Source organism: Equus przewalskii, chromosome 4 (assembly GCF_037783145.1).
Source record: "Equus przewalskii isolate Varuska chromosome 4, EquPr2, whole genome shotgun sequence".
Taxonomy (NCBI): Eukaryota; Metazoa; Chordata; class Mammalia; order Perissodactyla; family Equidae; genus Equus; species Equus przewalskii.
The window spans coordinates 38,270,160-38,297,130 of record NC_091834.1 but is presented as its reverse complement, the minus strand read 5'-3'; the positions used below and the strand labels follow the sequence as shown (position 1 = coordinate 38,297,130).

Genomic DNA, 26,971 nt, shown 5'->3' with positions numbered 1-26,971 from the left:
TTAGACTTATTCTAACATCAGGTTAATGTAAATGAGATTGAATAATGTTGAAACCTCTTAGAATAGAAAAAATGTTTTTATTATTTTTTAGGAGAATTTTATCTATAAAAATTTTCATGAGGGGCTGTCTCTGAGTATAATGTCCATCTACTTCTTTCTTGGTTTATGACATAGACTGCTTGAGAAGAGCTAGCCAATGATATAAAGTTATGTAAGTGATAATTTTAATTTAACAATTTTCTTACATAAGGACAATAAAGCTAGACATAAAACAGTTATTAATGATCTTCCAGGGCTTCACTTGCATATCTTGGGTCAAAATGTTATTCTGTAAATTATCCCTAGTTACCAGAAAGCAGGAATCTAGATGTACATGTGTCAAATGTCTGTAGGGATTATCTGGGAATAGAATTAGGGAGCTTTATTGTGTGCCAAAAGGGTTTCTTGGGAGGTTAATTTGGGAGGAAAGAGCATCTAGCCTCCTTTTCTCTTATTGATTTTAACTCTCAATTAAACACATTAAAATAAACATTTAAGAATTTTAGTGAATTTTAGGAAAAAACAAATGCCAAAAATTAAGAAACATCCTTTGTCCTCACTAAATGACGATTAAATAGTGCCTGCTCACAAATGACTTGGGCAACTATAGTGCCTAAGAGCAGCTGGGGTACCCTGGCCAGAGAATCTTTGGGTGCTCATCCTTCAGCTGCATTCATGCAAGGTCTGTGTCCCCCAAAACCTAGCCCAGTGTTTGGCACATCGAAAGAAGTCAATAAATACAGACACACACACACACACACTTATTTATAGCCATCCAGATTTTTCTCTACATATATTCAAAGAAACTGGAAAAGGAGTTATGGGTGAGGGTTGGGTATTTACTTAGTTTCTCTAGGATAATAGTAGGTGCTTCGGTTATAAATTAGTTGTATTTTATAGGTATGTATCAAATACTTTCTCATTCTGTTGTGCATATTACTTATGAATTCAGAAATATTCACCTTAGTTTCCATTATTATTCCAAGAATAATTTTGTTTACCCTCCCACACCATTAAGCCCCTACTAGTTCTTAATGTATCTGGCATTCACTACTATATTTTTTTTCTGCTTTTTTCTCCCCAAATCCCCCCAGCATACAGTTGTGTATTTTTAGTTGTGGGTCCTTCTAGTTGTGGCACATGAGACACTGCCTCAACGTGGCCTGATGAGCAGTGCCATGTCTACTCCCAGGATCCAACCCAGCGAGACCCCAGGCACAGACGCAGAGCACGCCAACCTAACTACTCAGCCTTGGGTCAGCCCCCATTACTATATTTTTTGAAGCATGGATCAAAAGTGATTCTTCTCCACACTCATATTTAATTACTTTTATATGTTTTTAAAAGTTGTGTATTTTCCCATTGTTATTTATTTTGTATTACTGTATAATTCATTCAAAAAAGGTAACAGAGCACCAATCAGGGAAACACAGGTCTTTATCAAGATTGACCAATGAGCATATATTTATGCATTTTAAGTAAAAATAGCATGATCTTCACTTTAAACAATTGTTTTGATTAATTACTGGCCTCAACCACACTGGATAAGAGAGATTCCTTATATAATTGCTACAGCTACGTAATAGACTTTGTTGATATCTCTGTGGGAAGCCACCTCTTTCATAAAATTGGTATGGGTTTCAACAAATATTGCCATTGCTGTATAAAATAGGTTTAGTGTTCTGGACTAGCCTTGTGACGCAGTTACATAAACTAATTTAATGCAATCTTGAGGTTCATTCCTTTGTATCCCTGAAGTTTTGTTTAATCATGTGGTTTATGGAGAGAGGTGGGGGCCAGGATGGGGAGGAGTCTAGGTGTAACAAAACAGGGATGAATAGGATAGTTCAATTTCCTTTCAAAGTGATTTGGTTAATAGCTTTTACACCATATTGTTTAAATCACAAGTAAGTCTCCCAGCAGACATTTCATTGTGCCCCCCTCTCAATTTCCCCAATTCCATCCACCACCCTGCACACCATGGAAGTCTATGGACTCTGGGCTGGATGGAGAGCCATTCAGGGCAGCCTGCTTCTAAAGAGAGACACTGCTTAGCTGTGTTTTCATCATTAGCGCCAGACCTTCCCTCTAGACACCATCTTCCATGCATCCTTCCCAATAAACCATTGTGTTCATGTGACCACCAGGTCAGATGCACCCACGAACCCTTTGAAACTAGCACATTGAGTCCCTTTTTCAGGTTTTCTATATGTAACCTTTTATTCTACAACTCTGACTAATGTCATTATGCTTTAAAATCTGATAGGATGAGTGCCTCATGAACCTCATTTGTCACTATAGGTGACTTTCATGACCACTCTGATTTTTAGTGTTAATTGGCATTTTTAAAACCTACATGTTAACTTCCCACACATCTCTACCCTGCTTCATTTAGTATATCTCCCTTTTGTTCCTCATTATTGTTTTTCTAATTTTCTACTAATAAATCTCAAGTATTCCAAGCAAAATTGATATTAAAAAGTTTTTATCATGTCATATATATGACATATGTCAATGGAGCAATTAATTGTCTGGCTTTATTTTATATATTAAAATTTTGCATCTTAAAAAAGTTTTTAGTATTACATCAATAGAGCACTAATTGTGTGACTTTATTTTATATGTTGAAGTTTTGCAGCTGGAATAATATAGTTGATTTCCTGGAGCATTCTGGGTAAATAATTGATACTGGGTTGCTTGATTGACGTGTTCTTTATACCACCCCCCCCACTTCCAAACTTACTCCCACCCTCCCACCCCTATCCTCTCAACTCCTCCACTGCCCCACTGCCCCATTCTCCCCCTTCCTCCACATTCTTTCCCCCTCCTCCACTTTCCTTTCCACCCTCTGCCTCCCCCCCCCACCACCCTTGGGCCTTCCTTTCCCCTCCTCTACGACCCCACCCTCTTCACTCCTCCATCTTCCAACCTTCCTTCCCTCTCCAGCCCCCAACGCTCTCCACTGCCCCACCATGTTCCCTTGATGCCAGTGGACGCTGAAATGATCAGGACACAGTTTTCACTTAACCACTAAATCTTTATTAATTGAATTTTTATTATAACATCAATACAATATTAGTAAATAGAAATATAAAGAGAATACAGCAATAAACTGGGGAAGGGTAGGTAGGAGGTGCAGGGGTAGTGAGAAGAGGCAGGGTAAGGAGGAGGGCTACTGAAGGGGGTATAAGCAAGGGCTCTTACTCATCATTTTCCTACAACTTCCATGAATATTTACCATCCATCATCATCAGTTTAATGCCAGCAACAATTTCTCAAAGGGTATCTATCCATCCTGTAACTCCCTAAAGGCTTTGCTCACAATCTCCATCCCTGGAGTTAATACCCAGGGCAAAGAGCCTCCACTAAATTATGTATCCAATCACCTTTGAACTTTCTCCCACTAGGTTTTATTCATGTCCAATTCGCCCTAAATAGGTTGATCCCCCTGCAGTTCCCTCCAAGTTTATTTGAAGTCATTACAGGTAGCAATCACAGGGGAAAGGATCACAAGTAAGTACACATGTCCACTTATAGAGATATCTAATACATAATATCATGCTAACTTTTAAACTAATCCCACCCACTTAAGATTACTTAATAGTCCCTCCCACCCTAAAATACTTATGATTATATATCCCCTATTACTTAAACTGATTACACAAAGAAATAAAACAATGCAAATTTCCACAGACCAATTTGATAGCATTCTACAATCTGAAACAACAAAGAACTTCCAGTCCCACCAGATGTGCATTCTTTCTTTAAATGAAAATGTAGTGTGGTTCCCATCTGGCTCTTCACCTCTACAGGCTGCTTTCATTTCTACCCAGGTCTTTCCAGTAGAGTGTTCTCTGTCGCAATCTTCGAATTCTATCTGATGTTAGATGTCTGCGGTGGATGACAACTGGATCAATTCAGGAGTCCAAGAGGTACCTGCAAACTTAAAGAGAAATCCAGACTGCACTCTATAGATGTGCCCCTCTTGTTTTGTGCACCTGCAAGTTAACTGTGCTAGCTCACATGATTTAATCAAACTAATTCTCCACTTGCCAATATCTCATACAAATACCTCATTGCTCAAACTAAACTGACCCTTCAGAAATGTATGTAAACTTCCTCCCTTTCATATCCTAGCACGATGACCTTAGCTAGTTCTAAGTTTCCCTAACAATGGGAGCTCATATCTTCCTTGATTTTTTAATTAACACTGCAAATTTGGGCCAAAAGTCAATTTTACCAATTTGTTTCAAAGGCTTCACTATTGGCTTTGCTTAATAATTCTGTTTTTTATTTATACCCTTTATTTTGCTCCCTTTCTAACTTCTTCAGATACAAATTTAATTCCTTTGCTTTTCTCTTTCTTACGAATAAAGGCATTTTTGTTGGAAAATGCAAAAAACAATTTAAAGTATTCAATTAACATAAGTTTGATCAACAGCAACAAAATAAGTCAGATGAATGAAAGGAAACTTAATAAAATTCTGATACTAGAGAATAAATTTCAGATTACTTATCCTTAACACCTACATTTATAGATAGTATATATAGCAAGAGAGCATAGTACACACTGCCAACAAGTTGTTCACAAGCTTTACTAAACAGCCAAACGAGCGTCAGGGACTTCATCCACGAATTGTTAACCCACACCGCTGTGCTCTCCATGAGCGCTGTTGTTGTTGGCCAACATCTCCAGCCTTCTGCTTGCAGTGATGGCAAACGTCAGTGTGCACATGCTGGGGCTGCAGACAATGGCCCATTCTAAGCCCTCTGCAGCTTGAAGATCAATTGACAACTATAAATTTGACACAAAACAACTTGAATTCAAATGTATGGAGGATGGATTGTTATGAGGTAAACTGAAGTGATGCTTCAAAATAGTCCAGAAGCACAAATGCACCATTTCAAAAGCAATTACTCTAAAACACGAGTGACTGACAAGCTTTCTGATTCCACCAAAAAAAAAAAAAAAAAGGAATACTTGTTTTGTATTAAATAGCCAATTACGTATCTTCTTTGAATTTGTATATCTTTTTGTGTGATTGTTAAAGGCCAATCAATAAATTGAAATTATATATGACATTAAAATAGAAGATTGAAGATGAACAGGATGAACTATGATACAAATACTCCAGTTCTGAGGAGCCTCTCGTTCACAGTGTCGTAAGGGAAGTTCACAGTCAAGAAATATTTTACACTACGTTACTTCACAATTAGTTTAACACTAACAGTAAGAATTGGATAGTACTTTGTAATTCAATGGAAATAATTTCTGAAAGCAGTCACCACTTTAAAACACTGTTAAAGGACACTACTAACCTACGGCTAAAACTTTTAAGTATTTAAACATGCAAGAAAAAGGGTGGGTGATAATGAATATGTGAAAGATAATGATGAAAAATAAAACTTCACCGTTAGGCTTCTCTTCACGATAGGCAATCTCAAATATACACCATGATGTTTTCTACTGCTCAGACTGTATTCTGGCGATCGGAGGCTGTGTCGAAACACATTCTCCATGAAGCCTGCCTTTCTTCTCCGTGCGTGGCAGCAAAATGGAGTCTCAGCAACCAGGCAGGAAGGATGACAAATCCTGCAGCAGGATTAATGGCAGTAGTAAAGAATCAAACAGAAAGAGAGAGGTTAGACAAACAGTTCAAGGTAGTAGCAAGGGACCAGGCTAAAGGAAGTCAGGCAGTCCCAGGTTAGCACAAAGCATCCAGGAGACACCGGATGATGTCACTGGATCGAAGACAACTCTTGTGTTGTCTGTTGCTTTGAGTCACTTTCTGAGGCCCTTCAGTCATTGTCAGCTCATTATCAGCTCCATCCCCTAGAGGGGACCAGTCTCCATTTTGTGAACTCCAATCTTTTTAAAGTAGGTTACCCCTCAGGTAACACTCCTGGATCTGAAGTTCACTAAAGAAGTCCATATCCTCAAGACAGTGTCCAGTGCCCCAATTCCTCTTCTTCAAAGACATCCCTCCCAGGCATAGGAGTGTGAGTCTGGGTGCTAAAATCATTCCCCCTCTCTAAGCATCCTAATGCTATAGTCCAGTGAGGGGACTGATGATGAAATGCCCTGATGCATATGGAGGCAGAGACATGGATAGATGCTCCCAAGACTTCAGGCGATGCTCTTTCAGCAAAGTAACAATGCTCGTGAAAATTCTTTCTGAAGAACCAGGACGAGTTGGTAACACTAACTCAGAGCCTCTTTTTCTAAGAGTTGGGTACGGGACTTAGGAGTCATTTTGATTTGCTACTCGTTAGCCCTCATAAATGATTGAGAGGTGATCATATTTCACAAACATCTAAACACACCTGGAGCTACCAATAGTCTCTGGTTACCAGGTTTAAAGTTCTGTGGAAGCCATTGCTGGCATGGTGATGGCAAGGTGTTGTGACAAAGCCAGAGTCCTTGGGTACATGTGATTTGCACCAGGATATGAAGGCACACTCTTAACATGCAAGAGTCCATCTGAGAGGGCACTTCCTTCTCAGGCCTGAGGTGTTTCTGGGGCAGGGGTTTTGCTCCTGGGAGAACTGGTCGAGTTGCTGCTCCTTGAGAATTAACAGAACCATGAAAGTGGAGTTTGAAGATGGTGAAGTTTCTAAGGGTGCAGCAAAAAGATCACGGAAGCCGTTTCACACTGCACCACTGATTTTGGCTTCCTTGAAAAGGTGTCAGTCCTCTTCCAAGCGTGGACAGAGTACTGAAACTGCAAGAAAAGTCATCTCCTCCTCCTGCTCTCCCCCTCCATAAAGAAAACAGCATTTCCTGTTTGCGTCAGCTTCTCTGTAAATGTTAAATGAGGAATTTGGCAGCCTATAATTTAGATGGTGAGAGGTTTCAGTAGGTAAAACCCAGCCTTCCAGAATTCTCTGGGAAGTAAACTTTTTACGAATTTCAGTTAGATTGGCAGTCAAAGTGGAAAACTGAGGGATAATTTGTTGGTCAATATTATGTCTCCCAGAAGATAGTGGAGGTGTTTTGCTGTTTTAAGATATGTGCCAGTCGAGGGTGGCCCTGATCTTCCATAGCCGTTTCAGCGAAGGTTGGCCTGAAGATGCAGTACCCCAATTTAGCACATAGTCACTGATTGAGAAGCTGAACAGGAATACATTTTGAGGGCAGAGATCCTGCAGGACAGGAGAAGAATTCAGATTGCGCTGTAGGATGGTGGCGGAGGCGGCGGCGGCGGCGGAGGCGGCGGCTGCGGCGGCGGATACTGGGGCACCGGCGGCTGGCGGTACCAATGAGGATTCCAGGTGATCATCACAGGAACATACAGCGACCGCCCCTGGCCGTCCCGTCCCACTGGGTACCAGGCGAATCCTACTGGGTAGGTCGGGTACGTGCCGTAGGTGGGATACGTTTGGTATCCAGGGATCTGTGGAACGTACTCAGTGTACGTTGCCAGGTGAGCCTGGTCTTCCAAATTTGGAATAGACAGGCGGGGATACTGATTCTGGATAGTGAAACTGTTGGGAGCTCTGCAGTCGTAAGAAACTTGCAGCTTCCACCCCCTTTTCACCTGAAGAACCTGGGCTCCATTAGGTGCGACTGTTGGAGTAATCAGGCCATCTTTCACATTTCTGGCCACAAAATCTCGCAGAGCTGCCATTTCAGGTTCGGACAGTGAGTACACATGTCCGCTGGGAATACTGTGTGCTCCAGGAATCATTTCTATGGTAGGATCTACCAGGCGGTGATCTGGGTAGACGTTTTCATCCACTGGAGTGTACACATTCTGTACATAGTAATACCTCACGGGTGGGTAAACTCTGCATCCGTCTACTGGGTAATAAAATGACGGTTGTGCTGGTGGTGGGAGGGATGGTGGTATTGGAGAGTACATCCGGCAGTGGAACCTGCAGTATTCAGAATCAAAGACGATAGATCGGGTGCTCCATGTGATGTTGGGATCGTGTATGCTCAGCCAGCGCACCCCTAGGACGACGGGGAAGAACGGAGACTGAGTCACATCAAATGACAGCACCTCACGGTGATCTCCCAAGTCGACTATCAGGTCGTGCGTTTCGTGGACAACTGGGCCCGATGCTATGGGACGTCCATCAATTGCTTCTACAAGTATCGGCCAGTCTTTGATTCTTAGAGGAATTCCATTTTGGGCAACGTATTCGTGATCAATGAAGTTGCCAGAGGCACCAGAATCAATCATGGCTCGGACGAACAGGGTGTGTCTGCCCGGAAGATGAATCTGGAGCATCACTTGCAAGTGTGGAGATGAAGCATCATCTTGTGGGGACCTTATTATTTCCGGCCCGGTCGCTGAAGGTCCCTCTACAGCGGGGCCGGGGAGTTTCCCGCCGGCGAAGCCTTTGCGGCCTTGGCAGGACAGTTGTCGGCGTAGTGACCTCCATTTCCACAGTAGAGGCAGAGGTTCAGCTTTCGGCGTCTTTCTTTTTCTTCCTGGGTCAGGCGCATGCGGGCCCCGCCCACCGGCTCGGTTGGATCTACCTGGTGGTGGTGTGTGATGTGCGACAACACCAGCGCCCGCGGCGGGGAGCGCGGCTTGCGAGCGGCGGCTGCCCGGGCCAGCCTTCTCTCGATGTGGATGCACTGGCCGATCAGGGCGGACAGCGACTTGGCAACTTCGAGGCGGGAGAGCTCTGCCTGAATGTGGTCGCTGAGGCCCTCGTGGTATTGGTCAATCAGCGCGGGCTCATTCCAATCCAGGTCCTGGGCAATCATCTGGAAAGCGTTGGAATAGTCGATCACTGACCCCATGCCTTGGCGCAGACGTCTGATCTTGCGCTTGGCAGCCTCTCGCCGCTGAGGGTCTTCAAAGACGTGCTTCATTTCGGTCATGAAGGCTGGGTAGTTGTGCATCAGGTAGTGGGATCGCTCCAGCTTTGCGGAGGCCCAGCGGGCAGCACGGCCGGTCATCATGCTTGTCACGAAGCAGACGCGGACACGATCAACTGAGAAATCTCTGGTGCTCTTTTCCATGAAGAGCTGGCACTGGGCCATGAAAGGAACCAGCGCGTCTGGGTTGCCGTCAAATTTCTCGGGAAGGTCATCTGGGCACTCTTCCTCTATGGGAGTGGGTGGGGCAGCAGCCGCTGCGGCACCACGGAGTTCGATGTCATCTTCCTCATCCTGAGGGGCAGGCTCCACTTGCTCACGAAGGGAGGTGTTCTCCTCTGTGAGCTTCTGCACCTGGTTGTGCAGGTTGTTGTTCTCCTCGGACTGCTTCATGACCTTCTCTCTGAGGGAGTTGATCTCTTCAGAGAGATCGTCGCGCCTGCGATCTGCCAGGTTGGGGATGTACTGGCCCCTTTGGCCACTGCGTGAGGAGGAGGAGGAGGCGGAGGAGGGAGCGTTGGGGGGAGGAGGAGGAGGAGGAGGTGGGCAGTCGGGCCCCAGGGTGAGAGTTGGGGTGGGAGGAGACCTCCCAGGTGTGGCTTCACTCCCGTGGGGATGGAGACCTGAGTCCTGGCCTCCTCTTCCACTCTTTCTTCTTTTTATTTTCAAAAGCTTTTTGTTTCTGTAAATGAGGATAAAAGCATAAATTCAACATACACAATCAAAGCACCATAATACAAAGAAGATTTTAGCATTTAAAGCATCTACCAAAGTACTTTAAATACATGAGTATTTAAAGTATCTCTTTGCTCTCCCTGCTTACATAAATATGTAAACAACAAACAAAAACCTTGCAAAGAAATAGATAACAAAAAGCACCCTACTTTTTGATGTCCAAATGACCTTTTCCTCCTCAAAAGTCACCTGTTCATTATGATTCAACAATTCAGAACTGTAGCAACAGCCCGCTTACCTTTCTGATTATAAAAGAACTACTGAGACGCCCTAAACAAGTAGTTTTATATCAAGAGAGCAAACCCAGAAACTTTCAAAGCAAAGATGGATACCAAATAAATTACACGAAATAGAGCCAAAATCATAACTGTTAACAGAGAAGTTACCTGAAGAATAGCTAATATTCTAGCCAATAGGGAACCAAAAAAATATAGGGGGGAATTAAAATCACAATGCCTGTATTCATCAGCCCTGGGGGGAGGTGGGGTGTGCTGGCAACTCTCACCACCCTAGTCCACCTCTACAGAGAAGGTACCTGGTTATCAAAACAAACAACTGCCCCAAAACCCACCAGATTGTCTAAGTTACTTTTCTGATCATAATATGATTTCCCAAAGAGAATTTTCTATGGGACAGAAATGGCACTGAGCTGCAACGTGTGTATATCAGTCTCCCTCCTCATTATGCAGTCAATCAACAAATATTAATTGATGCCTCTGAGGAGAAGCGGGGCTATAAAATGGGACATTCGAAGAAGTCCAATAATAGTACATCTCAAACTTATAATAAGGACGTAATTAAATAATGCAGGTAAAACACACAGTGAGTGTTCAATACCTGTTAGCTGATATTAATAAAGTTATTAATAAGAAAACAGCAAAGCAACTGTCTGTGTAAAGAGGCTGGGATTAAAACAGGGAGGGGCTGTTACTATGGCAATCTGGGCATGCATTTCCCATCTAAAGAGATATATATATTAATACTGTGTTGGTCAAACAAATCCAGGGCCTCATTTGACTTTCAGATCACCAGTATGCAATCCCTGGTTTTTAAACAAGATTTGTCAGCACAGCCCAACCCGAAAGTTTGTAATTTAGGACGGGATAGGGCTATACTCCTAAGGGGTAGGTAAGTGGCACTGTGTGTGCGTGTCTGTGTATGTGTGTCTCTGGTGTGTGTGACGGGGGAGGGGGTGGCGCACTGGCTGGGCGGGTGGGGAGATGAAAGATCCTAATTATTGGCAAGGTGACAATAAATCCCACATACAATAAACCATTACACAGTGTCTGCCTGTGTACTTCCTGAAAACAGGGTTAAACGCATCCAGAGTAATTTAATTATTTTAACCTCAATGATTTTTTAATGAGCAAATTCTCATATTTGGAAAACTTTAGGAAAGTACTCAAAAGTTTAAAAACGTGATATGCAGACTGCCTGTTCACTAACTTTTATCTTGGAAGTCCCAGCCACCTGTTTCTTTCTGACTCATCAAGGCAAAAATGGATGCCAAATTAATTACATAAAACTTTTTATTATATAAAAAGGTAAACGTGTTATTTAGCAAAGTTAGGTGAAAAAAAGCTAATATTTCAACCAACACGGTCCAAGAGAAAAAAAAAAGGTGTTGAGAATCAAACCTGATGCCTGTAATCTTCAGTCCTGTCCCTGGCTGTGGAGAAATACCCCTTCCTCCTTCTTCCTAAGACCCCTCCCAGTCCTTTCGGCCCCTCCCCTGCCCCAACCCCACCACCCACACCCACTTTCCCTATGGGCTGTGCTGTTGGGATGGCCTCCACAAAGAGTCCTTAAGGGACAGAATTACTGTACCATTTTAATAGTTTTAACCTGCTACTTAATTACTTTAATAACTTAGGCTATAAAAACAATGAATAATTGACATTCAAGATAAAAAGTTTAGGAAAAATTAGAAGATGCAATTAACACATAGCCTGTGACATTCAGTTTCCATTTCCAACTCCTTAAAGACAATTATATTGGTAACACTCAGAATATAAGGTTACAAAATAATGCAATTATTATTCATTAAATTAATGTCCCATTAAAAATAACTAATAAGCACAGGTCAGGTGACTCAGGTGCCCCTTCTGTCATCCAGACATTAATACTTTCAAAACTTAGAAACGAGATTTCTGAAAAGGCATTTACAGCATGGCCTGGTGCAGCGGGACCCAGGTCAGGAAGGTTAACAACCTACATGTCAATCACAGTCACTGAGGTGGGCTTTACTGAGACCCAGGTCTGATGGTTTTAACATCTGCAAAACACAAGGATGCAACAGAAACAACAATACATCAGGAAATCAGCCAACAATTACCGTACTGTTTAGGGGAAAAAGGAGATCAATAGGGGTTTAAAACTCAAAAGCTTTTGGTAGACAGGAAGGTAATACAGCAGTGAGAAGAGAGAGGTGAAGATAACAGGAGGGGTCGCAACTATGTAACTTGGGGATGCATCACTCCTCCCCAAAGACCTTCAATTTTTTTGAGTTTTTAATCCAATGCTGGTCAAACAAATTCAGGGCCTTATTTGGCCTGCAAGGTCACCAGTTTAAGACCCCTGACCTTTACCAATATCAGGCCTCAGGCCTCCGCCCCTGGAGTGGGACTCTAAGTCCTAAAAGAGAGAATTACAGAGTAGTTTAACCATTAAAAGTGCTAGGATAGTGGACAGGCAGGTTAACAGTTAGTGTAAGTAAAGTTTAAAAATGTTGAAACAGCAACAGGAGCACTGTGACTTAATTTGAATTACAGAACTAGGGCTCCTTAAACGCCCTCTGAGGAGGGGCTGGGCTGGGGAGGTAGAGTCAAGAGGTCTGTTCCGAAAACCTGAAAGGACACACAACATAAAGCCAAGCCAACTTGGGACAGGTGCCATATTTACATATGAAAAAAGAGTTCAGTGTTAGTCTATTTAGTAATTAAATACATTTGATTAATTTTTAACTCTTCATGATGACTTCTGAAAATTTCTATTCCCCCAAACACATCAAAAAGTAATAATGGCAGCCAAAAACTGCCGCACATTAAACATGCATTAGGAAATGACACTTCATTAAACTCTTAATTGTTTTACAGTTTCAAATGTTGTCCAAGTTTCTTTTTGAGTACTCTTTGTGAAATGCAAACTCTATTAGTATGCATGTTTTTACCCTTGTTTTGAACCTCTTTCAAAGGTACACAGAGAATTTCCAAAGAGGGAGGCACCACAAGGTGGCAAGTGGGTAAAAAGACAATGGGGACTTACTGAAAGCTGTAATTACGATAAGTACATGCTATCCATAGATTGTATACTTGTTGGGGGGTGTGGGGTTGTGTCTGACAACACCCCCAGCCCCCCGGCAAAGTCCTGGCTCACGGTTTACAATATATAGAACCAGGTTTTCAAATTTCTTCATTTAGTTAGAAACATAAACATGGTACACCTGACTGGCAGGAAGATATAAATTTGTTTTATGTAGATGTTTAATAATGCCAGCTAAAATCCTCAATCTTGTAATATAAACACTTTGTTACATTACACAAATTTTATATGACAATTATAGACTATTAAATAATCCACTTGTCCCAAATTTAAATAATTAGCTTTTGCTTTTTATTTTTAAAAAACTATTTGTAATACTTTAAATTAATTTAGTTGTTTTGTATTATAATTACAGCTTACATTATTGGCGTTTAAAAATGCATATATATATATTTTTTTAATAAGACAAGCAATCCCTTGGACAACTCAGGACAGTAAAGCACCATAGGAAAGATCCAGGAGCAAAAACCAGAAAACACCTGCAGACACCAAGGGAGACAGCGAATAAATCAATTTATTCTGGACATTTAACACATATTTGATGAATGTCCACCATGTGCCAGGCACAACTAATAAATATGTAGGCAGGCTGGCCAGGGCTAATCTCCTAGAGCTGGAAGAAAAAAATCCAGCTTCACAGGCATGCAGATAAACGCCTCTTCCTCACTCAGAGGCCAAGCCAGCAACACCAATAAACCACTTCAAACTCCTCTATGAAACACAGTTCAGGCTGTTCCTTATTTGCATCCATCAAGGCATCCGATTCCAGTACATCCCACCACAAAGGTCCACTAGTGTCTTAAAAAAATCCTTAAATGTGAAAGTATTTACAACAGTCTATTTTTGATTTGTAGTAAAAACATTTAGCTCGACTGCCCTTAGAGGCTCCAGCCACGTCAGCTTAGGAGCACCCTTCATAACCCACTATAAGGGGTTTAAATTGTGGGATTATGTTATCTAACATATGCAAAGTGCTTATAAAAAGCACTTATAAATGACAGGTAAATTTACTATTGTTGTTAATTATTCTTATTATTGTTAAATTTATTAGACACTAGTGGATAAAAAGCAAAACCGGGGCAGCAGGGAAACCGCAGGAGGGTGGGGCTGTGCAGCCAGGCTCAGGGAGTGAAGGCACGCAGGCGCAAAGGAGGTGGGCCTGAGGGAGGGGCTGGGGCCTCACACTGCGCAGGCGCACGTGGCTCTGGGGGAGGCGGGGCCGTAGGCCAGCTCTGTAGAGGCGGGCTCAGGGAGGGGCCAAGCTTTGGAGAGGCGGGGTCTGACCAAGTCACCTCAGAAGAGGTGTGGTCTTGGGGGGGGGGCGCTCCTCAGAGGGGATGGGGTGTGGCTGAGCCACTTCCGAGGAGGCGGACTCAGGGGAAAGTGGGATCTGGGGGGGCCATCTCACAGGAGGCAGGCTGAGAGGCGTGGTCTGGGGAAGCAAGGTCTGGAAGGCGCGCGCTGGGAAGGCGCGCTGCAGAGGAGGAGGCGCGCTCTGAGGAGGCGCTGGGAGGCGCTAAGCAAGCTCTGAGCACATACTGCAGAGAAGGCGCGCTAGAATGGGCGGGGCATGTCTGAGAGTGGCTGCCTGCCTCTCCCAGGATCCCCCCTCCCAAAATCCCTCCCACCAGCCTCCAACAGCCAGATTCATTTCATGCAACAAGAGCAATCACCTCCAGATCCAATCCCCCTCAATACTAAGCAAACCAACAGTTTCCACAAACTGTTGCTGGACGCCAATTCGCGCCACCACTACAACTACACCGCCACTTCAATCAAGCGCAACTAGGCAAGGCAGCCCGCTCTGCCACCACCAAAAGATTCCCTTTTACACTCAAATCAGCGCTCCTTCATTCGACTGCTATAGCAGGAATGGTGTGGACAGAATGTTAAACACTAATTTTTGCCCAGGGCTCCATTTTGTCTAACAACACCATCATGCAGCGAACCGTCCCGCAGAAAAAAACAGTGGGAACCATTCCAAAAGGTGTGTTAGAGACAAAGGGTGGGGTCCCCCTCTAAGAAGACAGAGTAATCTTACTCCGCAGCTCATGTCCCTCTACAGCTGGTTTTTTTGTAGTGGAAAACAGTGCAGCTTGTGTACCTCCGCAGCTGTTATTACTTTGTAGTGCATTTTAGGTGTAAATTATTCTGCAGCTCATGTACCTCTGCAGTTCCTGTGCAATAAAACACTGTCGTGGTTCTAATTGTATCATTTTCGTAGCACTAATTTTCTGCAGCCAAGATTTTGTGCATTTAAGGCGCAAATCAGTCTGCAGCTGGTATATGGCTGCAGTTCATACTGGTTTGTAGTACAATTGAAGCGCCCATCAGTTTGTAGCGCAATTGAGGCGCCTATCAGTCTGTAGCGCATCTGAAGCATCAGTTGTAGCGCACTGAAGCGCCCATCAGTCTGTAGCGCGTTTGAAGCGCTTATCAATTCGTAGCGCATTGAAGCGCCAATTAGTTTTAGCGCCTATCACTTTCTAGTGCATTTGAAGAGCAAATTGGTCTGTAGCTCATGTGTGTCTGCAGCTCATGTCTGTCCGCAGCTCATGTCTGTCTACAGCCTGTATCTGGACTTGGGTGCCGGAAATCAAAGCCGTGAAGGCTTGGCTTCTCCACTCTGTTTTGGGGTACAGCCAGTAAAGGCATGACAAGGTTTGCGTGGAGACATTCAGGGGCACTACTCCATCTCCCGCAGCTCCCGCTAAGAACGCGGAATGAATGTGATCTTAAAAAAAAAAAACATCCTCACCGCATACTCACCACGCGAGGACTCCTCTGCGAAGACACGAAGGACGGGGTCCCACACCTGTGCCAGGCGTGGGCTCCGCTGGGTGCTCCGCAGCCCGGAGTGGCTCCGGACGCGAGCCCGCTCAGCGGACCTTTCGCGAGGCTCAGTGGACGCTCTTCGCCGTTCTCCCCAGGTCGCCGTCAGGTTTCTTCGACACACACCAACCGAAGTTGAAGCGCGTGTACCCGGAGCGCCGACTGGGAGCCTTATATAGGCTGAACAGAGGAGGGGGGCGCCAAATCCCAGAGTGCTCCGCGGGTTAGGGGGGCGGCGGGGGGCGCGGGGGCGGAGGGGCTGGGGGATGGGGGTGGGGGCGATGGCCAAGCTACACTGGCCCGCCGCTAGAGGGAGTACGGGATTAAGGAGGGGGTGCAGGATGCTGATGCTGAACTGGCCAAGCTGGGAGGAAAGAAGAAAGGGAGGGGAGGGGAGAATCGAGGACGGCAGGCCTAGCCAGGCCAAGAATGCAATTGCCCCGGTGGTGGGAGCCGGGAGACCCTTGTGCTTGGACGGGACAGGGTCGGGGGACACGCAGGATGAGCCCCGCGACCACTGGCACCTTCTTGCTGACAGGTTAGTGGCCCGCGCGCGACGGGAGGTCCTGGGGCCAACAGGCCACCGCCTCCCCATCCCCCGCCCGGGTTTGGGGTACCCGGGCGCATTTTCCGGGTGTCAGCCCTTCTTGCTGCCTCCGTCCCCACTGCACCCCTTCTCCAGGGAACCCTGCACCCCACTTCCCGGGCCCTGTGCGTCCCTTCCGAGGCTTGACCCCTGGCCTTTTCTTTTTTTCTCCGCGCCCCCGCGGGCCCCTCCCTGCCAAGAGCGCGCAGAAATTCCATCTCCAGTTTCCATTCCCCACCCCACCCCCAGCCCCAGCCCGGGTTGCGGACCTCTCCCGATCTCTGCAGCAAAGAGCTGGGGGTCGCTGCCCATTTTTCTGGGGGGCCCCTTCCCCCGCGAATGCGGCCGGGAGGCGAGCCAGAGGAAATGGATGTCAAGCTGCCTCCCTTTCTACACAAACATCTTTTTTTCCTCTCCTTGAATCCGATCGGGAGAGAACACAAAAATGTACATTTGAAACACCGAATTCCCCCTTTTCCTAAACGCATTTCTTGGCGGCGGAAACGCCGTTTTTCTTAGGTTTTACCGAGCAGGGAAGCGGAATCCTGAACTGTTGGCCGCTAAACAGGCGTTCAGGTCAGGGTTAACCCCGGCTGGGAGCCAGGGACGCTGCAAACAGCACCGTTTGCCCCACCAAGTGCACTGTTTCGAGAAAGCAAAAACAATTAAAAACAGCTGTGGATGCCTCGAGTGTGCTTGGCGGGCTTCGGAGGCTCCCAGCGACGGCCTTTTGGTGGTGATTACGAGGTTTACGCAGAGACCTAGCTCTCCCCGCAACGTTACGTTTTTCTAAATCTTGTAGGGAGAACGAATACATTTAGTCACGGTAACTGCACGTTTCCTCCTTTCAAGCGTGTTGCCGAGATTCGGCCACAAACATCTCTCTGTATTTATGCGTAGAAACATACATATTTTACGTTAGAGAAAATTACTTGCAGTGAGTTAGAAGACTCTAAAATACTGATGAGGAAGGATGCTAAAAAAAAAAAAGCCTCAACACGGATTTCCATTTAAACGCCTCATAGTATTAGGCGATGAGAAAACGGACAATCTGTTGATAATCTTAGTAAAAGAAGTTTAAGTTAAAATGGAAAACCGAATTGTCCACAGCTGAGTGAGGTTCCAGAAACACGGCTGAGACACATGCGTATTTGAAGGCTAAACTTGGGCATGTTTTAGTAACATGGCTACAGATTATTTTATACTTAGAGGATAAATAAGAATTTACCCATTGTAGGTGGCAGAGTGGCAGGGATCGCACTTAAAGCGAGCCTTTCTAGGAATAAACAAAACTGTGGCACATTTACTGAGGTTTTACTTTTTATCAGAAATAAGAGGTGGACCCTCAGATAGATGAGTGAATGAAGTGCAGATTTTCAACAATGAAAGATATTTTTCTAGGAAGTTGAACACAATTAAACTTTTCAGAAGTGCCTTTTAATCTTTAGTATTCACCCTTGTCTGCAAGATAGACTAATTTCAGGATTTCTTGTGTTTCTTAGCGTACTGTTCTGGTAACTGCCAGGCTGTCAAATTCTTAGCATTTTTTTTCTTTTGTCCAGAAAAGTTACTTCACCTAGTCTTTAACTGATAGACATTCTTCGTCTAAAAAGTGAGGTTAAAAAGCAGTGTAGATGGTAGGGAAAATTGACGTTTAAAAATGTATCCCAACACTTTAAAGTTTGAACCAATTTGAATTTTTTTTTCAAAATGTTAACCAGGATTTTTTTGGTAAAAAAAGAAAAGCAGCTTTAGTATTATTTTTATCATAATAAAAGTAATTCCTATTCATTGTTCAAAATCCATGGGAAAGAAATTCCAGAAAACTGGAAAAAAATCGAGAAGAAAATCAAGATCACCTGTAACCTCTTCAGCCTGAGATAACCCCCGTAAGCATTAGAGATAACCTCCGTAAGCATTATGGAGTCCGCTTTTTCAGACTTTCTCTATGTGTAAATATGTACTTAAATAATATTTTTTTATAGAGTTACATATATATAATTTTAAAAATTAAAAATGGATCAAATCAGTTTTCGTCCATTATTTTCTTTCCAAGGAACTTTATCAAATGACATTAAATTTGCAGAGTTGTTTTAAAGGAAATAATATTAATTACTTTTTCTAATTAAAAATTTAAATGAAGATTAGTACTTAAATATTTTAAACCAGAGAACTGAAATTTCCTCTCATTTCACTATTCTAACATGCATGTAGTTATCACTTTGGTGTATTTCCTTGTGTTGTTCCTCTATATAAGAAATAATTTGTACTTTGCCTAGAAATAGAATTTTCCAAGGAAAAAAACCCGACATCAGTAGATAAGTAATTTTGATAAAACTTTTTATCTAAATATGAAGATGAAAACAAAATACATTAATAGACAAACCCTTTAGATAACATTTTTGTATTATCTAAAACCACAAAACAACATTACAAACCAACCTTCTGCCCCAAAAATTAATAGAGAAGAATTTTAAACACTTTTTGATGTTAGTATCATAAATGAATTTTGGATTTTCTCAGATATTTGTCCCAAATGTTGACTATTTCTTACACATTTTGCACGAGACTACATGTAAAACAAAAAGTGCTAATGTGCATTATTTACTTTATCAAATAACTGGGCATTGTATTTGGACATTTTAATCCATTTTTGTGAGAATTTGGTGTGGATCTATGAAGCTGTTTTTTTTTTTTTTACCACCTGTGTTGAACTTCTAGTGTAGTGAGAAAATTGCTCTTCAAAAACAAGTGGGCTTTTCACTTGTTAAATAATAAACGAGACTTTCTGTTTGGATGTTTTACCTGTTTTATGACAATTTGCTGTTTATCCGTGAAGGTGTTGATCTACCTCACTTACTGAGCTTAATTTCTCAGGTGGGAGGAAAATTGTATTTCAAAACAAAGTGGAATTTTCACTTGTTAAATAATCATTGGACTCTCTAATTGGAGATTTTATCTGTTTTAAATGCTGATTTGCCAGGGATGTGTGAACGTGCTGATTTACCACATGCGTTTGGCTTGACTTTTAAGATGGTAGGGAAAATTTATTTCTAAGCAAAGTGACAGTTGTCACATACTGACTGGACTTAGTAATTGATCATTTTCTCCATTTATTATAAGTTTGCCATAAATCTCAAAGCTGATGATTTACCTCTCATATTTAGCTTAACTTTTAGTACAGTGGACAAATTGTATTTCTAAGGAAAGTAGAATTTTCACTTGTCTCTCAGACGTTGAAAATAGCAAAGGATAGCAGCAGAGAAAACTTGGGGAGAGACAACCTCAAAGAGAGAAAGATAGCATGTATCCAGGTTCTAACACTGGTTTTCCACGGATGAAAACCATGCTCTAAACAAAATGCTGAAGCTGTGAAGAAACCCTGACATGTTAAAAAATTCTCAAGTATTCAGATTCTTTGGATTCTAATAAGTGCAGTATTTATAGATCACATTTTCTCCAGAATAACCAGCCACTTTGTTTCTTTTTCTTTTTCACTGTTTGCACTTACTCTCTCTGACCCCCTTTTCTTAAAACTTACCCTTACTTCAGTTCTAAGCCCCAAAGTGCAGATTCTGTTGCTGATCTTATTTCCTACTTTTAGTGTAAAAAAGGAGTCTAGGTGAATAGATCATAGGAGTTTGTGTGTCCATTAGAGATTCTTAAGCTGAAGCTCTGTTTTAGTCCAGAGCTTCACAGAAATATTAACATGATGGTTTTTTGTTCTTTCCACCCTTTCCAGCCGAGATAGAAACTGACAAGACAGACAGACAGACATGGACAGACAGACACAAACACACACACACACACACACACACGTGCAAAATATCCAGGTTTTTCTAAACTGCAGGCTTGACTTCTCCAGTCTGCTGTCTCCCTAATTTCCAGAAATATTAAGCCGAAAGCAGCAATGCCAAATTCAAAAAAAGAAGCTGATGTTTGTAAGTAGCAACAAGTCTTTTCAAATGAATCTTTTTCTGGTTGGAGTTTTCAGGTTGGTAGGATCTGATAGAACCTCAATGGTCTTACAGCCATTTCACGTGAACTGCTTCCAAGCGAAATTCTTTCTAAGAAAAATTCTGGTTCTTTAATTTTTTAAACAATGTACCTGTAGTAAAGACAGTATTAAATTAAAAATAATCTCCATCGTCTGACACTAGAACAAACATTTCCATTGCTGCTCCTTCCCTTCTATTCTTTGTTCCGTGTGGATATATATTTTTACATGACTATAATTTTAATATGTGTAGGTTTTTTACACTTTGTTTTGAAAGATAAGTGAATCTTGTTTTCAGCCAAGCATTTGTCAAGGCTTCAGGATGCTCTTGTGTGTGAGGTGATGTGGAGACTAGCAGGATTGCTTTGTGAGCGTGAGGCAGGCTGAACCAGCACCCGCCAGGTGTGTGGGGTCCTGGGTTTGGGTCCGGGAGTGGTCCCTGGTCAAGGATCATGAGCCTTTGCCCTGGGTCTTCTCTTCTTCAACATTTTTATGAATGACTTCCATGAAGATCTAGGATGCTTGCTTTAAAATCCATAGAAGCCTTGAAAAGGGATAACTGTTACAAAGATAACAGGATTTAGAGTTTACATGGTTTAAATAGCTGCAGTGCTATGCAAAAAGGTATTTTATAGCAGTAAATGCATCATAATTCATTAGTGTGTAAGGAAGGAGGTGACTTTATATAGTGGCAATTTTTGAGGAAAAAGAAAGTTGATATCAATCAGTGGTATGATGTGGCTGCAAAAAAAATCAAATTTAGATTCTGGTGATATAATGTCCATATGTCACAAAAATTAATAGTACCCTGCTCTAATTAACCACATCTGTAGTATTGTGTCCCTTTCTGGCTGTCACATTTAATGAGAGATGTTGACAAATTAGACAACTTCCAGAACAGTCCATCGGGATGGTAAGGGGTCTGGCAATCCCGTCATAGGAGGTGTCTTCAAAGGGTCTGGAAATGTTTAGCTTGAAAACTAAAAGTAGGCATAAACTCTCTTCTGTTTGCTTCGGAAAGCAAAGCAAGCATCAGTGGGTGAAAGGTAGAGATGGATTTCAACAGGAGACTTTCTAACAGTTCGTGCAGCTCAGCCAGGGAATCAACTTCACACCTTTATTTGGTCTATTCTTTTAAAATATCAGAAATATTCACCTTTCTTGCAATGAATATTTAATTTGAAGGTCATGATAACATTTTAGTGTAGGACAACAAAGATAATAGAAACATTTTATGTTTTCTGATAAACTATCTGAAAAGAATAGTCCTATGTGTTGCAAGTTGATCTCTTACAACTTGAAAATAGCTGCAACAGGGCAATTTCACACATTCCTTCTTCCCTTCTCATTCCATTTCAAACATGAAAATCTGAGAAGAGAATTAAAGATTTTTTCCCCCTGCAGAGTCTTCTGGCCTTTGCTTTGCTTGCTAGAGTGAGTCCTTTCCTGGTGTTTCTTGGTCGCTGGGAGCAGTTTCTCCGGCCGAGTGGCCATGGTTGCTGGGGGGCCCAGGGTGCAGGGGACTAGGCTGCTGCTGGCTGCTGGTCCAGGACAACTCAGCCCTCAGCTGCTGGCTCCTCTTCCCCAGGGGGAAATGTGGGGCAGTTCTCTCTGTGCAGTTTTTCACCCCTCTTATATGTCCTTATGATATTTACAGTTACAATGTGTAGCTTTTCAACAGAAAGTAAAACCTTTCAATCAAAACTAGCTTCTGACCCTGTCCTCTTTTAATTTCTCTCAGTTTCAGCTTAGGCTGCTTTCTCACTGCCTCAGAGGCACAGTCTTAGTGTCTCACACGTCTTGGGGCACATTTTTCTTTCCTCTCCATCTGCCTGTTATTGTTTATTTTGATTACCTTATCTAGCTTTGAAAATGTGATTGCTCAAAATTACTTTGTGAGTAGCACACCGGACCCTCCTTCCGAGGAGTGATAACCTGTAACATATCTGACTCCACAGAAACTATTTTTATGCCCTGGAGCCTTGAAAACTAAGGGAGACTCTGATGAGAAAAGTAAAGAAAGAAGAGAACATTCTTCAGTCATTTTTTTTAACCAACTTTTCCCTGCTGCTTTCACTCCTGCCTCTTTGTCCCACACCCAAAACTTTCTCTTTCACTCAAATTGTTAGGTCAGAAATGTGGTTGCTCTAACTCTGACGGTGTGAAGACTGTTTAATGTTGGACAAGTTTTCCTCTCCTTATTTTCTCTTTTTTGAAAGTGCCGTGCACTTTTGTGGGATTGTAATAATGCACGGGGCAGCTTGTGATGGCTTGCTTCCCAGTTGTTGAAGATGCCACAGGCATTCCTGGGGCTGAGCTCACATTTCCGAGAGAGAAATGCTCAGAGATGAGCTTCTGGCTTGTCAACGCTCGCTCACCTGCTCCGCAGTTGGCTCCTTCCAGTTCCTTGAAGGCAATGCTTGCTCCTGCTGCTGGGCTTGGGAGGTAGATGATCCCCAGTGTTTCAATTGTAAAACTTTAAGAAGTTATCTCCAAAAATAAATAGGTGGTCTCAAAACATGAGTTGCTGGCATGATTATTAATGTTGTTGAAAAAATTAATATGTTAGTAAAACTAAAGTGCTGTTTTCTTCTTGGGTCCCTTTGGTAGGATTTTTATTTTTGTCTCCATCTGAGAAATTTCGTGCAATGTTTATGCAATAGCTGTTTAAATGTGTTCTGTTACTTAAAAAGCACTCATCTTTAGCACATCTCACTTCCTACTTAATTGCCTTGGACTAATCAGATTTTTAGAATAGATCCCTGGCAGTCTGTACCACAGGAATCGCCACGGCATCTGTTGTGACATGGAAGGCAGACTTTTTCTTTGCTCACAAATGAAGCTGGTCATTTCAAAAATGTTTAGGAGTTCGGCAGCTCCACTGTAGATTCTTTCCCATTCTCTAGCTTTTCGCTCATTCATCTGGTCACCACTTGATTATTATGGAGATTTGGGGTTCACTAGGAATTTGAAAGAAGAACTCACAGTTAATTTTCTTATAGCGGGTTACGGTGAAACATTTCAGTCCGTTTTGGTCCCCGCTTTCTTATGCACGAGGCATAGAAGTAAAGTTGATCTTTTACCTTGGAATGCAGAAGAAAAGAAAACATTAGCCCCAAGGTTTTTTGTTTATTTTTTTCCTCCTTAGCAAATTGGTGTTTCTTGCTGTGTGGTAAAATTACATTGGCTTTTCTCTCCTCTGAAACACTTAATCAATGTAGCGCCTTTAATATCTTTCATTTTCTGTAGCTGTAGAGTTGGTTCCAGTCAAAGACCAGTCCCGCAGAAGTGGAAACAGAGCAGGTCGCTACATGTGCTTATCAAAATGTACAGTGTACGCGGTTTTCTGTCTAGCCGTTTTCTTCCAGGAGTTCAGCTTACAGATAGACTCATGAAAGTGCTTAAAGATAAAAGTATAAGGATGTTTACTGTAGTAGTGATAGTAACAATGAAAAACTAGAAAAAATAGTGGTCATCTTTATTAACTAACAATTCTTTTATTCCTTTACTTTTTGGGTGTCAACTGGTTCTGAGACTCCGTGTTCGATGCTGGGGAATATCCGGTCCCAGCTGTCATGGAACTTTTACGTTAGTGGGGTTGACAAGGATTAATCAAATAATCGCACATATAAATGTGCCTTTAGAACTATGGTAAGCATACAAACACTACTAGAATTTCTAAGTAGGGGATTTGGCCAGACAGAGGAATTAAGGAAGGCTTCTCTGAGGAAGTACTGAGATCTGAAGGATGTGTCAGTGTTAGTGAGGAGAAGAGGGAAGGTGTATCTGAGGTAAAAGGAGGAACTCTGTAGAAGCCCTGGGGCAGGTTGACATGGCAAATAGAAGGTGCTGGAAGAAGTCCAGTGAGGTTGGAACCGAGAGAGAAGGGGAGCACAATATAAAAGGAAGCTAGATAAGAGGTCAGGGAGCAAATTTTGCAGGACCTGTTTGACCACCTTGAAGAGTGTACTGTGTCCTAAAACCAATGGGAAGTCTTTGGAGGGGTTTAAGTCGACATGGTCAGATTTGCATTTCGAAAAGATCGCTTTAGCTGCTTTGTGAAGAAAGAGTTGGAGGGGTCTGAATGGGTTGCCGCAGACCAGGTCGAAGGGTTCTTCAGTAATCCAGAACGGAGATGATGGCCTCTGGGTTAGGGTGTGATGAGGAGAAGAAGATAGAAGGGACATTTGGAGGGATAAACAACTAAAGGAGTGTGTTGTAGATTGAATTTGGGGTAGAGATTGGCAGGAGGAGATGTCAAGGATAATTTCTCGATTTCTGTCATATTCACGAGAATAAGCGGTGGCGCCATTCACGGGATGGGGAATGCTAGAAGAGGACCAGACTTTAAAGGAAAGATCAGGAGTCTTAGTTCGGACAGGCTGAGTTCAAGGTGACCATAAGTAAATTATGGTTGAGCCATACAACACAAAGCTATGTAACTTTAAATGTCATATCATGTAAACATGTTCAAGATATATGCTAAGTGAAAAAAGTGTGATCGCTTATGTGAAAAAGAGCATGGTGTGAGTATCCTTGTATATGTGCACAAACATATGTGTGCATATGCACAGAATATGGAAAGAAGCAAAGACTGTTAAGAGTGGATACCCTAGGCAGTGGCATTGGAGAAATGGCCATGAATATGTGAGAGGAAACTTTTGTATTTTGTACCCTCCTGGGTATACTATTTGAGTGTATTACAATGAAAATGTATGGCTTCTATAATAACGGTTTCTAGTAAACACCAGTATGAGAGTATTTCTCTTTCAGAGGTTTCTAAATTGGAAAATCTTGTAAACGTTATTACAGTTTTTCTTGTGAACAGAATTTTTTCCTACAGGTTTGCTTCTCTAACCGAGTAGCTCTTACACTTTGCCTTTTATTCCTTTTCCACTAGATTGCACTATTCCCCCAGATTTCACATAGTCTATGTACGATTTCGTATTCTGCCTTTCACTAATTTTATTGTCAAAACAGTCCAACATTTTGCAGATGAGGACATTAAATTGTAATGATGCATATGACTGCTGCATATATTGTGTATCCCTTTTGTTAAGGGTTCCACTGGTGCTCCTTATTCGTCCAATATTTCTAAGATAGAACGCAGACAGTACCGTTTCTGGGCAGTAGAAACCAACCCCACTATATGCTTTGGTCGGGCTATTTGAGCAAAGCAGTAAAACTACCAAGAGAAGTGGCTAATGCTCCCTTCTCCTTTAGCGATTCTATCAAGCTAGTTTTTTTATTAGACATTTAATTTTCCCCCCAATTTTGATATGTGCAATGCAAAGTTAAGTCTTGTGCCCATGCAGTTTTTGCTTTTGTTGCTTTGTTTCCTCAGAATAAATAGTTAAGAGTTTATGAGAGTCAGAGAGTACAAATGTCAATATAACTCACTTCTTAAGTACAGCTGGCTTTCCTCAAAAGGGTTAAACTGCCGCTCTCAACCGGAGCGCCTTGGCCAGTGCTGGAGTGAAGACTTGCTGAGATGCCACGTGGAGTTTGGGGTGCTTGGAGCCCCGGCTCGTGAGCAGCTTGCAGTGTTTATTCCACTCTGCCATAGAAATATTACTATTTTTCATGTGTCTCATGACCATGAAAACAAAAAAGAGAGGGCTATATTCCATAATGCCAACTGTAGTGGCAAGAATTTTTTCATTTGAACGTCTAGTTTTTAAAAAAATTATATTTAAAGAAACCTGAAATTTTCTTCATCTTAGTTGAAGATTAAATGTAGTAATAGCTCACAATTTTTGAGAACATCATTATGTGCTAAGCACTCTTCCGAGGGTTTTAAGTGTATTGTCTCGTTTAATACTCACAGTGTCTCTATGAAGTGGGTGCTGTTCTGTCACTGCCAGACGAGAAAGCCGAGGCACAGAGAAGGTGAATGACTTGCTCAGCGGACAGAAGCTGGGATTTGAACCCGGGCCCTCGGTCTCCAGAGACTCTGATGTTAAACACTGCATTTATGTACTCCAATTTTATTTCACCCTACAGTCTCATATCTTACCTAGCTTATGGTAAAATTATAAAACTTTAATAATTTTAGATTATATTAAATAATTACTTATGTTCTGCCCTGCCAGGCTCTTCTGTTTTAATGACGTTTGGAGGCTTCTTATTCTGGTATTCTTGGTTTGAAGTCTTGCTGTTACACTTTTCTTGGGACTATCTTTTCCTGACTCCCTTCAGAGGCTGGGGTGGACAGTCCTCAGCAAAGCCTTTTTTTCTCCATGGGTTCCAATTTACTTTTTAGCTTTCTTATTTTAATGAATTGTTTGTGTGTGTGCAAATAACGCATGGGGTTAATTTCTGTGGGCATTGCCTCATTGCTGGCCATTTCTAATCCATCAGTCAGGGGCAATTTATTTTTTCTAGAAACAAAAATAAGTTGAAGATGACCTATTAGTAATAATAATAATATCTCAAATTACATTAAAAATATATAGTTTACAGATTGCTTTCTCATTTAACTGTTGCTTTCTCATTTAACTGTTTGTGGGTAGTTTTGACAAGTAGATGACACGGACTTTGCAACTAGCCAGGAAATGGGTTCAAAATCCAACTCTGCCCCTTACTAAACATATGTCCTGGAGTCGTAAAACTTCGTATCCTCATTGTA

At 42.3% G+C, this 26,971-nt stretch overlaps 2 protein-coding genes across 16 annotated transcripts in view; one reads left to right on the top strand and one right to left on the bottom strand.

Annotated features, from left to right (window-relative positions):
• Positions 1 to 3,055: 3,055 nt before the first annotated feature.
• Positions 3,056 to 15,908, bottom strand: PEG10 (paternally expressed 10). Its single transcript, XM_008524248.2, is given in 3 exon segments — positions 3,056 to 8,374; positions 8,377 to 9,554; positions 15,687 to 15,908. Coding segments are annotated over 3 exon segments (2,355 nt in total). The 5' UTR covers positions 15,692 to 15,908; the 3' UTR covers positions 3,056 to 7,202.
• A 104-nt stretch (positions 15,909 to 16,012) lies between these two features.
• Positions 16,013 to 26,971, top strand: part of SGCE (sarcoglycan epsilon) — a 67,007-nt gene continuing 56,048 nt past the window's right edge. For 9 of the 15 annotated variants that reach the window (XM_008524249.2, XM_070617514.1, XM_070617511.1 and 6 more), the window contains exon 1: positions 16,070 to 16,298. In XM_008524249.2, the coding sequence (XP_008522471.1) occupies positions 16,190 to 16,298 (109 nt within the window). In that variant the 5' untranslated portion in view covers positions 16,070 to 16,189. Of the gene's footprint in view, positions 16,299 to 26,971 lie in introns of all 15 variants that reach the window. The other 6 variants (XM_008524250.2, XM_070617516.1, XM_008524253.2 and 3 more) reach the window with 5 other exon arrangements.